The sequence below is a fragment of the Tuber melanosporum genome (assembly GCF_000151645.1).
Source record: "Tuber melanosporum whole genome shotgun sequence assembly, scaffold_3, strain Mel28".
Taxonomy (NCBI): domain Eukaryota; kingdom Fungi; phylum Ascomycota; class Pezizomycetes; order Pezizales; family Tuberaceae; genus Tuber; species Tuber melanosporum.
In genome coordinates, this window is record NW_003298974.1 from 903,660 (window position 1) to 916,864 (window position 13,205).

Genomic DNA, 13,205 nt, shown 5'->3' on the forward strand with positions numbered 1-13,205 from the left:
TGTGTGGGGGGGGGGGCGGTGTGCGTGTGGTAGGCAGCTACCGTAGATATGGGAAACACTTCGTTTGTTCCCAGTTCTTCCTATTCCTCCTTCTTTCCTCCAACACCCTCATGCCCTCTTCAACAACAAACCGGAAATATTCCCCACAACCAAAAGTTAGAGACAAGATGTCTGCGTGGAGCTAACCGGCGAACCAGATATCAACTGGTGATATAAATGAGGGACCACAAGTCAACCCTATAAAAGGCGATAAAAAATGAAAAAGAAATATTATTATATTCTCCTCTGATCAGAATAAACGAAGCTAACAATGAATCCACAAGAAAATAAATCAGGGGGGTTACAGTCTCAAGTTAAGAGCGATGAACAAACCCCTACCGTACTGCAGCACACCCGCAGTACCTGTGCAGCGGGAAGCACAAAGCAAGCAAGAGGGAAAGGGGGATGTGCAAGCCAACAAGTACGGTAAAAGTTACGGTGGAAGAAAAGAAAGAAAGAGGAATCTCATAATCACCTTTTTTTCCTGGGGACCCCTCATCGCGCGGATTCCCATTCGTTCGCTTCCCTGGTTGCAGCTGGCTGTTGCTCGGTTAATATGCAATGGAATGGATGCTGGGGTTGTCTCCGGGGATTGAGAGGAGTACTGAGGTACAAATATCACAAGTACCGGTATGGTGCGAATCGCTCCAGTACAAACTTACACACCATTACAAATCCTAGCATGTACTGTACTGAGTATGGAGAACGAGGAGAGGAGGGAGGGAGGGAGGAAACAAAATATTGAATCTCTCCCAAATTTTTTCCTTCCCTTTCCCCACTATCGATCGGTACTCGAGTACAGAATCTATCATGCCAGGAACAAGTCCTTTTTTACGGCAGAGAATAGACCGGTCATGTATCCTGAGCTATAATAATATCTAGACGAATTCCCCGCGAGTAACATTTTGCCCTATTTGGCAGGAAAGATGAAGATGCCTCGACAGCACAATCACACCACACAATAAGTTACCCCTCGACCAAAATCCGGGTAACTCCTCCCCCTACCACCACACGATGACCGTTGACTACGGTACCCAGCACAGACCATCTTGAATATAATAATACTTGTACTAGTACAAGTACCGGTAAGTCCATCATAACTCCCTTACCTGCAGTAAAAGTAATTGTAACTCATTATACTCGAGTACCGTACCATGCGAGACTCATCTCGCAAGGTACCGAGCAGGGCGTTACCATCGACTGTCGGTAGAGCAATGGGGAAAAGAGAGCAGTCGCAACGATACCAGAGAAATACCGGTATGCAAGGTCGTTGAAATTCCTTCCCCCTCCAGCCCCCCCCCCAAGGATTAGAGGCACAGTGGAGAAACCACCACAAATTCAGCCCTCAGCTGAGACAAAAAAAAAAAAAAGAAGGAAAGAAAAGAAAATACACAGCGCCTCATCGCGAGAGGCAATTAAACCGTTCCAATAGCAGATTCCTCTTTTATGGTATTCGATTCGCGTATGATACCGGTACCTACGTGCTCAATTATAACTTTTACCTTACCTTACCCTCATGATAGTCCTCACATGCTGCGCTTGGAGGACAATAATAATAATAATAATAATAATAATAACAATGCCAATTCTCTCTACTCCTTCAAATACAGCGCCTAATTCTTCGAAACGTTGTTGTTATTGCTGTTGCACCCACGCCATATCGTTTCACGTTTGTGATTGTTTGTGATAGTGATTTGTTATGTCAAACTATGTTGTGTGTGATACTACCAGTATGTAATTTTTGATTGTTATCTGATAATAAAGGATTGTCGTCTTCTGCGTAATGACATACGGCAGATGCCGTAACATGTGGTGATAATGGTGGTGGTAGTAGCAGTAGTAGCAACACATTTGATGGCTCCCTGCTCCCAAGCCAGGCATAGAACTTACAGAGCCCTCGTCACTCTCCCACCCCGAACGTTACTCTCGTGATACATGAAAGGATAAAGACGGAAAGAATAGAAGAAAGAGAAGAGGTAAAAAAATAAAATAAAAAAACACTAGTCACAAAAACCAGTCGACCACTGATTGATAGAGAAGAAAAAGAGCGAAAAAAAGAAAAGTAAAAAGAAAAAAGAAAAAAAAACACATAAAATAAAGCCGCCACAGTCTTAAGCCCATACAGTCTTAAGCAATAACCCTCGGATATGAAGTCCACTTCTTCTCCCGAGAACCACCACCAACGTTACTATCATTATCAAAGCCCACCACAGCCTCGCTCTCACCCTCCTTGCCACCCAGCGCAACCCTACCCCCAATCCAAGTCCATGTCCTCATAACCTCCCCGCTAATCTCCCGCTCACCTGCACGAACGTTGCTGTTCATCTCGACAATCTTCTGCACCCCTTCCCACAGCTTCCTACGCCGTTCGGTGTTGAATTCGTGTTGTAATACCTGGTCCCTGAGGTGCGCGATTGCGATCCACGGTTCACGTGGGTGGTCACGGGCTTGGCGGGTGAGGTGTTTGAGGGCTATGTGAACGAGCCCCGTTACTTGACTTTGGTAGACGCGGTTTGAACTTATGGATTTGCGAAGGCTGAACGCGAGGAAGGCAAAGAACAGTATTCCTGTAGGCGAAAAGGATACATCAGAATGCCATGATTGAATATTATGTTTTACTCTTTGGAATTATTCTTGTAAATAACCTACCACTAAGTTCGACTCGGTACCTAGCCATGGATCCGGAGATTGATTTTCGGATCGCACAGCGGAGCGGAACACTTGCGAGAGAGGTTGACTGGAGGTATGTTTGTCCTTGGCTATATCAGGGACCACAAAGTCAGATAAGAATGCTCTTCCCTTCTAAATGCGAAAGGCAAGGCGGGCGTAGAATCATAGAGGGGGGATAATCACTCACCCATCTTGATGATACACAACCTCCTCTCGATTCGAAACGTCTTCTAGAGCGTTCCGCCATAGCTGACTGAATCCCTCGTCCGACAAGCTTGGCTATAAAAGGCAAAAAGCATTAGTTATTTGATCTTCAAGGTGTTTAGGCAATCGAGACAAGCAAGGAATGGAATTATGCAATGAATCATTCCGCGGGACTAACGGCTTTAAGGTCATACAGCACTTGCCTCAGATAGGCCTCCGAGACACCTGCCTCCTCATCCTTGCCTAGTGCTACTTCCCCACACTCCACATCTGCTGCCCTAGCTCTCAATACTCTGATTGCCTCATCTGATAATACGGCTATTTTTCGGAGTTTTTGGGAATCAGGTTCGCAAACAGGTGCGAGAGGAACCAGTCCACCGAGCGACAATGGATTTGGTACAAGAACATAATCGTCATTGCAGGTTGCCTCGAAATCGGGCCTACAGATGGCATTTGGCGGACATGGCTCGCATTGAGGACGAAGAACATTGGTCCAATCGTCCTCAGGGACATGCATGCTTGTAGCTAGATTTTGTTAATTTTCCAAATTGAAAGAGGGGCGGAGGGCAAATCACGCACTCGATTTTCCATAACCGCAATAGCCGACTTCCAACTTCTCCTTCCTCCACCAGGCAAAGTAGCCGCTAAGAAGTGCAATTACGATGACCCAAAGCATGCTTGTGCTCGCGGCATTTTGAATTCCACCCCTGGGACGACGCACAATTGGGCTTGATTCAGCAACCTCTGCGGTGCCTTCTGGAGTGAATTCTTCTCCAGGCTCCAAAGAATAATCATCCTCCACTTCTTCCTTCTTTATTACGCCATTGAGCGGTTCGTTAGGGCTTGCTGGTAGTCTGGAGAGAGGAATCCCGAAACCCCGGGAGGCAGGAATCACCCGAGTGCTGGATGGAGTATAGTTATCCCCTCGCTCATCTCCCGCACGAGGGGAAATAGGAAAATCCGTTTGACGTCTCGCAGCCTCTGATTTACGGCGTCTCTCGCTGGTCATTCCCGTGGTCTATATATAGCTTATAAGCAGGGGGTCAAAAGAGTGCTAAAAACTGGGTTTCACCTTGCGTCGGTCACTCCGATCTGGGGATCTAGCAAGCGGCGAACCGCTTTGAAAAGGATTCTGGGAAGAAAACACTGAAGCCTCCTTCTCCTCATCTGAGGCAGAAAGCTTTATCTGAGGGAGTACAAAGTCTCGCTGGCCATCGCTAGGAAGTATCGTCTGACGGGAAGCGCTGTTCCTGGTTTTTCGGGTAGATGGTGGCGGTTGTTGGTCTTCCGGCTCGGCTGTGAGAGCCTCGCTGGGTCTTGCTGGTTTATTAAGCTGGCGCTTTGCTGAAACAGAACGTTTCCGCGGGCTCCGCCGGGAATAATCCTCCACTTCGTCCTCGGTCTCGGCAGTTCCCATGCGAGTAGTCCGGCGAGAAGATCGTCTAGGGGTGGCCTCCGCTAGAGACGCACCTTCACTTTCCATATCGATTATCCCCTGGACCGAAGCTTTCACCCGCGATCGGGCGCCCAAGATACGGCGGGCCTTGGGTGCGATCTGGGAGTTGAATAGTTCCACGAGTTGAGCCTTTTTAGCAGATGAGGGGTAATCGACACTATGCTCCAAAAGTATTCCGCGAAGCTCAGCGACTTTAAGGGTGTTGGGATCGAACCCAGGCTGAAGGTATTCTTGTTCATCCATTATGCGATAGGTGATACCACCAGGTAATTAAGGACAGATACAGGTAACCGAGAGGGGACTCGCTTAGAGCGAATGAAGATGAGCAGATATCGATTAATAAAGTGTTAGGGAGAAGCGCGGGAGGGAGAAAGCCCGGTCGGGGCGATAGTTGTAGAAGTAGTTGTGGTAGGGAGGATGTGGTTAAGATGATTGTGAAGAGGGGGGGAAGATGGATGTGATGATGAGGATGACGATGATGTGGTTGGCGGTGATGAAGGTGGCGGGTATGTGGCGAAAACAAACACGTGGCAGTGCATTGTTTTTACGCCACACCTCAGTCGCGACCTATCAGACCCTGTTGGGTGTTATCGCGATCTATCATACCTGACTCACGACCAACAACCACTAACCCTTATCCTATAAATTTATGACTCCTTTTGTCTTGTTGAGGAAGAGTCAGTAACCATACAGAAAGAACTACCTGTGCACAGATCTCAAATATCCAATTGCAACGTGATACGAGCATAGCACAGTGCCTGTCCTGATTTGCAGCCTTGTTAAAAAAGCAAATGTCCATCGGCTAGCTCCGATAAGAAAACCGAGTGCATTTCTATGATCAGCTCTTCATTCCAATTATTGATTATCATCGTGTTCCCCGGAGCCTCCTCGATTCCGAGCCTTGAGTTAATTCAGATGGCACTTTTGAGATCACAGCATAAGCCTTTCCCAATCCCAGCCGGCGGCGGAGGAAGAGCACAAGCCTGGTCCAACCATAGAGACCAGGCTCTGAGCTGAGCTGTTGGCCCTTAAAAACCGAACACCGCTTAATCGATTTCCCAATCTACGGAATCAAGTTGCGTTCACTATTGGAGGAAAAAGCGTACACTCACTCACTAGCGAACGAGTATGCATCACTCAGACCCCCAAAAGAGAGAGAAAATAGAAACATGCTACGACACTACAGGCAAGACGCAAACATGAAGCACACCAAGCACCCAGGATCGAGTAACTAGGGGCAAATGCAAAAGCGTTGGGAGAGAACTTCACCGAGAACAACCCATGGAGAGCCCAAGAAACTACTGTATTGGAAAAAATGGAGGGATCGGATGGTTTGGATTTAGAGTTCCATCGGTGCCTTCCTGCTGTTGCGTATACCTGTAGTACGTATCATAGGAATGGGTATGTTGTATGTATTCCTGCACAATGTCGTAGTTATGTCGTTGCTTATGTGTGTGGATCCGGTCTTGCCCTTTCTTTTATCTTACCGCCTTCCGCTCTCTCTTCCATGTTGATGAAGGACTTCTTCCAAGCTTGCCGATCCCCCACCACACATGAGTCGGGGCGGAAAACTATAGACTGCGACGAGAAGGCACTACACGCGCTGGCACCCTTATTTCTATCATGTAAAACATAGAATTCTGCTCCGTCTCCGTTTCTAAGGACTGCGGTAATCCCCCTATTCAGGGTTCGATGTGAGACCATTTAGGATCATGTAAAGTCACTCGTTCGAGTGAAGTTAATGACTTGATCTGACTACTCTGTCTCTGGGTAGGGATCATTAGGATTAGTATATGGTAGATCCAGATTCCGTTTGTCTGATGGGGTTGGGGTAGAAGCTAATTGCTTACATAACATTATTATATTAAACCGGTACTGGTGCTGGTGTTTTCTCAGCGCTCGATATCTCCTCCTTGTATGATACTAAGATAGAGTTTCGCGGCCAACTACAAGTTATGGGGTCCCGGCTGTACGGTACTCGCACTCGAGTACTCGAGTAAAGCACGCTGAACTGTTGATCCATCCACCAACAGAAGGTTAGTCCTCCTTCCAACCCCCGCCCCAGGAACAGCCTACCTTTCGCGACTGAATATTATATGGACCCATACGCCATCAAATTACTATCACGAGCCATATGACTACCCCACCACCCCCCCACAAGACAAGGTCCCACTCCATCCAAAAACCCCCAAACCGACCCCAAACAGTCCTCACCTCACGTAGCCCAATTGTCTTCCCGCCCCACACACGCGCCCGCCCTGTAAACTTCCACTGGCTTACTCGTAATTGAATGACATTTGCGAACACAACTGCTATTGCATACTGCCAAAATTCAGCCTTTTTGCTTGGATCTCGGTGTCATCCAATAGTGGTCATGCCCACAAACGTCGCTCAATCACGAGCAGCACTTGGTGCATGCACATAACCGACTGGTTGTCGTCGGCCGGCATTGCTGTCACTGTACCTTGGGTTTTCCAAAGAACCTAATCTACCGGTGAGATATAGTTCAAGTATGGCAATCATCGGCAGCTCACTAATTTAGCGAACGCCACAAAAAATTTTTGTTTCCCAGAAAAAAACAATTTCTGACTAAGCGTATCACTTCCCCCAGTTCAGGATAACATAATATCGGTAGTCTGCTGCACGTTGGTCTGTGCACGGAGAGTTGGATATGTGGGATGCCACGTGGTTGGAGGAGGGGATAAGGACTGGAAGTGCACCGCCGGTAGTGAAAATGGGGATGGACTTCCTAAATATGGGATTGTGTGTGCGTTGTGGTGTTTTTGCGAGCTGGGTCTCCTTCCCCTTCTTCTTCGTTTTCCGTTTTTATCTTTATGCCGAATGGCGGCCCTGCCTCGCAGCGCGGGCAAGGGCGCCAGTTGGGCTCCTCCGGTCCGGTTCTGTTACCATACTGGGCCGGGTATGAAGGGTATGATACAGTACCGGTAGTCTGTCGAACTTTGGTTTGGCTCGCTCAGAGGATGGTGCTTGATCCAGCCGGTGCGCCAAGAGCTCGACAGACCTTTTTTTCATCCCCGAAAATTGGTACTGGCTTACCAGTATTCGGGTGCGTGATCCGCATTATGCACATGGAGTTTCGACGAGCCGGTTTGACAGACTTACAGTAAGCACTCATCCTGTCGGGAGGTTATGCTGCGCATGAAGCTGTGCAGATGCCTGAATTGGGTTGTTTAGTTAGCATTGATGTAGGTCTCTCGGTCCTAAGGAACGTGAACTTATCAAAAGCAACCCCAAACACCATATCAACCTTAGCCTCGGCCTTCAAATCTTATCATGGTTCTTCGATTTGGGATATCATACAAATACTAGCCACACATCGCACCCGGTACAGTACAAGTATGATACCGTATGATACCACGGCAATAATAGGGTACCGAAGACTGAACCGGGGGAAGGTTACACCATTCCCATCATACATGGGGAGGGATTTTGACATCATCACCTCCATCATGAGTAATCATATACCGGTAATTGATGACAAAGAAACGATAACAATCACGCCACCACACTCACCCACCTTGCCAGATGATAAGATAACTACCGTACCGGTACTGTACCGGTAACTCAACCAGCACCATACTTGCCCACTGGTACTCGAGTAGCACCGGGGCCGCAGACTACTCGTACAGCGTTCTGTGTGCCGTATTCGAAACTAATCCAAAAATAGAGACTTCATCCAGACGAAACCGAGAGTGGTCGGACAGACGAGTTCTAGGGGGGGAGAAGAGCCGGTTTGGGCTCTTCGGAGTCGGTTGCGGGTACTACAAAAGCTAGTCATCATAACCAAGCAGGGGCCAACCCCAGTATAATGGTATCATATCATAGCAGACGAAGAGGGAGAAAGAGGGGGAAGGGGGAATCATCATGTTTCAGTTTTTGAGGGTCAGCATTATAAGACCATGTTCGGAAGGGTAGACCAGTAAATATAGTGCTACTGTAATCGGTTCCTTTTTGGGGGAAGGGGTGAGGGATTGAGGTGGTCGGATTGCGTTTGTCCAGGGCATGGTGTTTAGAGTGATCTACCGGTACCGCAGTTAGTGTTGACTTTCCCTTGAACGGATGGCACGGTCAAACCTGTCACCTGTTCCGTGCGCTCTCGTTTCTTAGTGGCGAGGAATTGCCGAATCATATGATATTTGAGTTCACGTCGCGAGAAAGGCCGCCTTGCTCTGTCTACCAAGTTTCCCAAAAGCCGTGCACGGACCAGGTGACAGGTTTGAATGTGTCCTCTGTCCCAGGGATAGGGCAGTGCGGTACGACAAGGACGTGAGCTTGAGATGGCTTGTGCGATTTGAAGTTGTGCTGTATCATACGCCGTGGTGCGAGGCCAAGGGTATGATACATCAAGGGGACTACGACACTAGATAGGGGCATCGTGCGGTATCGTATCGCAGAGTGGGTGACACTGGAGATAAATATCAATCGGAATAGTCTACAGTATCGGCAATTCTTGAGTGGGGGAGACCATGCCGACTGTAGTTCTTAGGCTCGGCATACCGGTATCGGTATTGGGGTACCGGTTGATCGATTAGTCAGTGATTACCGGCGGGAGCTAGTGTTTCGGATGTTCAGTCTAGCTTGCCCAGCACTAATAACCCAAGATCTTAAATTTACGTACAATCCTGCAAAGCTCTCTACTATCGCTTAAAACCCACCATTTTCTGAAATAATTGTCTTGATAATGCCTCACAGCAATGCCACAATCTTTGTCAAGTTGTGATGTTACGATGGGGAAGGGTCGGAGGAGGATAACCCTTTACACGCATATATAGCTATTTTCTTTGATGGCTTTTGGAGAGTTTTCTATCTACCGTAAGCTTACCGGTAATGTAGGGGCCTGATCGAGAACCCTTCAAAACGACGAAATTTTGGTTTTAAATGCGCCTAACCACTAAGACTTTTTGCCTGCCTGCCCGCTGCATGCAAGACTTCCCATGGGCACTGTTCGCAGTCAGCCATCGCCAGTCATGACTCACTCAGCCTACCACGCTCTTCATCAATTTTTCGGAATCGAGACGAATTGTGAATTGGCTTTTGAGTTTTCGTTGCTATCGCCCGTGGGGAAGGGAACTGCACTAGGAAGATGGCAGATTCGAGCAGCACCGCAGCAGGGGATGCTGTAATAGCGCATCACCAGATTGACGGCCATGACGACGCCGGGGCTGATTTGTTCGTGGATGGATTGGCTTGCTTAGTTGAGAGTTGGAATGCTGATATGATAGAGTCTTACTGTGCCATGCTTCGTGAACTGTACGAGTGCCGGTACCGGTACTCTACCATACCGGTGTCATGGGCACATGGCGGTGGCCGAACCGGGGCTGAAGCACAGCACGCAATAAGCTCTTTCCACTCGCTCTAGTCCGATCGTTGCCATAGCGATGCAGATTTAGACAACCCAAATTTTAGCGGTGGCATCGCGAGGTTTTGTGTGCTACTCGAGTAGTACTAGTAGACTCATGCTTCATTGCCGTAATACGGTACTGGTAATGCTTGCCCCGGGTGGGCTTTTTCGGGGTGGTTTGTTCAGCTTGGTTTAGGCGCTGTTTCATTTGTGGGTCGGCGTTGATGCTCAACCTCGATACAGTTGATAGTGCATCATATCATACTGCATTTACCGTTACTCGTGCAATCCACTCATTGGAACACCAGCTAGTCAGCCACGATAGGCTTAGTTTGATAGGTTGGGGGAAATGGTGAATACCGGTTAAGGAGATCCAACACGTCTAGTGGGCTGGTCTCATACCGTGTCCGGGAAACGCTAATCCTTCTTAGGAGCTTCCGACACGGAACCCGGAGATTACAGGGCTGCCGGAGATGGTGGACTTCAAGAGTACTCGTAGCGGTATTTGTACTAGTACATGTAAATAATGGTACGGGTACCGTATTAGCTTCGAACATGGTGGGGGAATCTCCCAAGGCCCGAGCTTCTTCTGTCCATGAATCCTACTGTACTCGTACGAGTAGTGAACAAGCGTCCGTTCCTTCCGGTACTCGCGAGCAAGGGTCATCACCCCCAGAGCTGATGATATCGGCCCGAAAGGCATAGCTGAAGAGCAATAACCTCGGTGGCCACAGTGCAGGTACCTGGACTCGATGCCCCCACCCTTCATGCAGGACAAGAAAAGCATATCATATTATACTGCAGGCCCGAAGCACCGGTAGGGTAATTCCAATACTGGCAACCCACAGAACATACTTGTAATAATAATAACAATATTATTATTATTATTTATTTATCAAATCTACATATTATTATTAAGAAACCCGTGCATCTTTTTCTCCCGACTGGGATTTCCTTTGCAATCCTGCTTCTACCCCCCATCATTCCATCACATCCATCCGGCGACCAAGTAAGCACCTCCCCCACTCACGATTTCAATAGAACTTCCGACCACGAGGACTCTTTTCGTGTATCAGACGAGAGATCGTTGCATGCATCATACCCGGGCACATGAATAAAAAATATACGTATCTTAGCCCTATTCAAGGAGCTACGCCGCGATATCATACCACAACATGGCCTTGCACGAGGGGCCATGCAGCAACTGTGCTGGGGGTAGAGAAGTGAAATATTTTTTTGCCCTTTGTTCTCATGGCTCAATCGTAGGAGGGGGACGGATGGGGGGGTTTGACCAAACGACCAACAGGCGGGAAGGAAAACCAAAGCGTGGTAACTGTACGGTACATTACATATCATATCGTAGAATGCCCCGCACCGGATCTCTACCGGTGCTGTACTGTAATTTCCTCTGTCAACATTTTTAACCCTTACAGAACACCGGGGATAACCGCTTAGTTGAACAAGAGGTTTCCCGACAACATGTTAACTTTGCGGCTTCTTGCGCGATGGCCTCGCTAATATTGTACTGTTAGCTGGGTCGGGTTATTGTGGGGTCTTCCGGTTGAGAGGTGCTGGAAGGGGAGAGGGGGAGGGGTGCCTTATCGCACAGTTTTACATAACTGTAGTTCTGGTAGGGTACTTGCAGTGCTAGGAGCACCGTCCCCATGTAAATTATGTGAGCCGCAAGTTATTGTGCGTAGAGTAGAGGGCATAATGTACTCGAGTACCAGTAGCCTACCGGTAGTGAATTATATATGATAGTGATAAAGTTAGTGACCACCCTGATAAAAGGTCGCTGCTGTGCCCGGAGCCCGCTACTCCTACCGCACCGCTGCGCAGCTTGCATCCGTCATCGTATTCACACTGAGCACAATATTATCATAATAATAATAATATCATCATCATCATATTATCATATCATACTTGAACCTTGTCCCTAGCGTGCCGCTCCCACTTTTCCGCAAGAGCACTCGGGCACCGTACGGTATGCTATCTTGATTATCCCCCTTCCTCTGCCCCCCGGCTCTTGTTCGGGGCGGGGCTCCTGGCGGTGTTCAGTCTACCTGTAACCGCACTGTTACTGTGCTCAAGTATTGTACCCGTATACCGTATGAGCATCAGTATCGGAGCTAGAGTGGGTCAGAGTTTGTGAGGGGTGTGCCAGAGTTGCACAATATCGTGCAAAGTCGACATATAAAAAAAGTTGTTGCTGAAAATGCGGACCTGCCAATCGTTTCGCGTTCTGCTCCACACACACCCTATGTTTAACGGGGCGTGCCGCATCGAGAAAATGCCCCCTTCACCTCCCTCACTGTACTCGAGTACCGTATGGTAATGGGTCCCACAAGAAATCATTGCTGTGCTGTTGGGGAGGAAGAGAGGGCTGAATGAAGTAAGAGGTCAGAGATGCAGGATGTTATCATAATTTACCACCAACGGTGTTTATGAGTGTGTGGAGAGGAAACACAAGTGACTGAACTATGCCCACTCTGACTGGCCTGATATTGGTATGGTATGGATACGATATCTTCGGACAGTCATCGTGGCGATAGGGTTGCAGGGAGTTACATGCGGTACACTACATGTTTGTACTCGAGTACCGGTAGTTGGGAAGATATTCATTCTTCTTACCACCCCCCTTCCCCCGGACCCTTTCCCCTCGGGCCTTCTCCCCTCTTCCAAGGGAAAAACAAAAAAGGCTCGGAGCTGCGGTTCGTCTCCAATTGTGCCCCCACTTTTCGCCTCGCTCGCCCACTCTTGCTATCATATTGTAGCCACTTTTGCTTCCTCTGCTCCTCCCGATTCTTGATATTGCTTCTTACCAATTTCTCCTTTCTTCGCTCCCGCCCTATTCTGTAGAGCTTCTCTGGCTTATCTCCGAGTTTCTTTGTCATGGCGTTGTAGTTTCAGACGTCGCAAATCCTCACGAGCGATCCATCACCAACTTCGCTGTGCGAGACGGAAAAGTCGGAGCCACCGGTGCCAAAGAAGCGACGTGAGAACTACCATCACTCCCGCACTTATCACATATCCATAGGGCTTGAAGATACGGTAGAGCTTGGTTCAACCCACTGGGGACCCACGAATCTTTCACCCCCTCCCTCATTCATTTGTCCTATCTTGCCGCAACCCCTCCCCCCCTCTTCTCCTCTTCTCGACATCTTTCTCCGATAGAAAGGGGTCGAGAATAGACGGGAAAGGAAAGGAAGGAAAAGTAACCCCAGAAAGGAGGGAAAAAAGGCTAGGAACAAGACTAAACGGCATCATGACTCGTCACGAGCAAAGACAGCGGACGAACTCGGCGACTTCGTTTCACTCGTTAAACTCGTCGCGCTACAGCCCCGAGATGACCCTGCCTTCCGTTTCCCAGGGTGTGCGGAACGTTATCCACGTCCCCGCGAGACCACGCAAGTGAGTTTTCCTTGTCGAGAGCTATAGTTTCAATCTCAATCCCAATTTCCCACCCTTCCTTCT

At 48.5% G+C, this 13,205-nt stretch overlaps 3 protein-coding genes; 1 reads left to right on the forward strand and 2 right to left on the reverse strand.

Annotated features, from left to right (window-relative positions):
* The window catches only part of GSTUM_00006805001 (uncharacterized protein), a 2,807-nt gene extending 2,343 nt beyond the window's left edge, over positions 1-464 (reverse strand). The window contains exons 1-2 of the mRNA XM_002838965.2: positions 345-464; positions 1-237 (exon numbers count right to left, since the gene is read on the reverse strand). The exon at positions 1-237 is cut by the window's left edge and continues 788 nt beyond it.
* A 1,285-nt stretch (positions 465-1,749) lies between these two features.
* GSTUM_00006806001 (uncharacterized protein) lies at positions 1,750-4,775 on the reverse strand. XM_002838966.2 has 6 exons: positions 3,986-4,775; positions 3,493-3,931; positions 3,092-3,438; positions 2,897-2,988; positions 2,689-2,798; positions 1,750-2,606 (listed from the first exon to the last, which is right to left on the reverse strand). Exons 1-6 carry the CDS (start codon positions 4,610-4,612, stop codon positions 2,167-2,169), a joined length of 2,055 nt encoding a protein of 684 aa, XP_002839012.1. The 5' UTR covers positions 4,613-4,775; the 3' UTR covers positions 1,750-2,166.
* Positions 4,776-9,029: 4,254 nt separating this feature from the next.
* GSTUM_00006807001 (uncharacterized protein) lies at positions 9,030-10,075 on the forward strand. XM_052355777.1 has 1 exon: positions 9,030-10,075. Exon 1 carries the CDS (start codon positions 9,474-9,476, stop codon positions 9,747-9,749), a length of 276 nt encoding a protein of 91 aa, XP_052211744.1. The 5' UTR covers positions 9,030-9,473; the 3' UTR covers positions 9,750-10,075.
* The last annotated feature ends 3,130 nt before the right edge of the window (positions 10,076-13,205 follow it).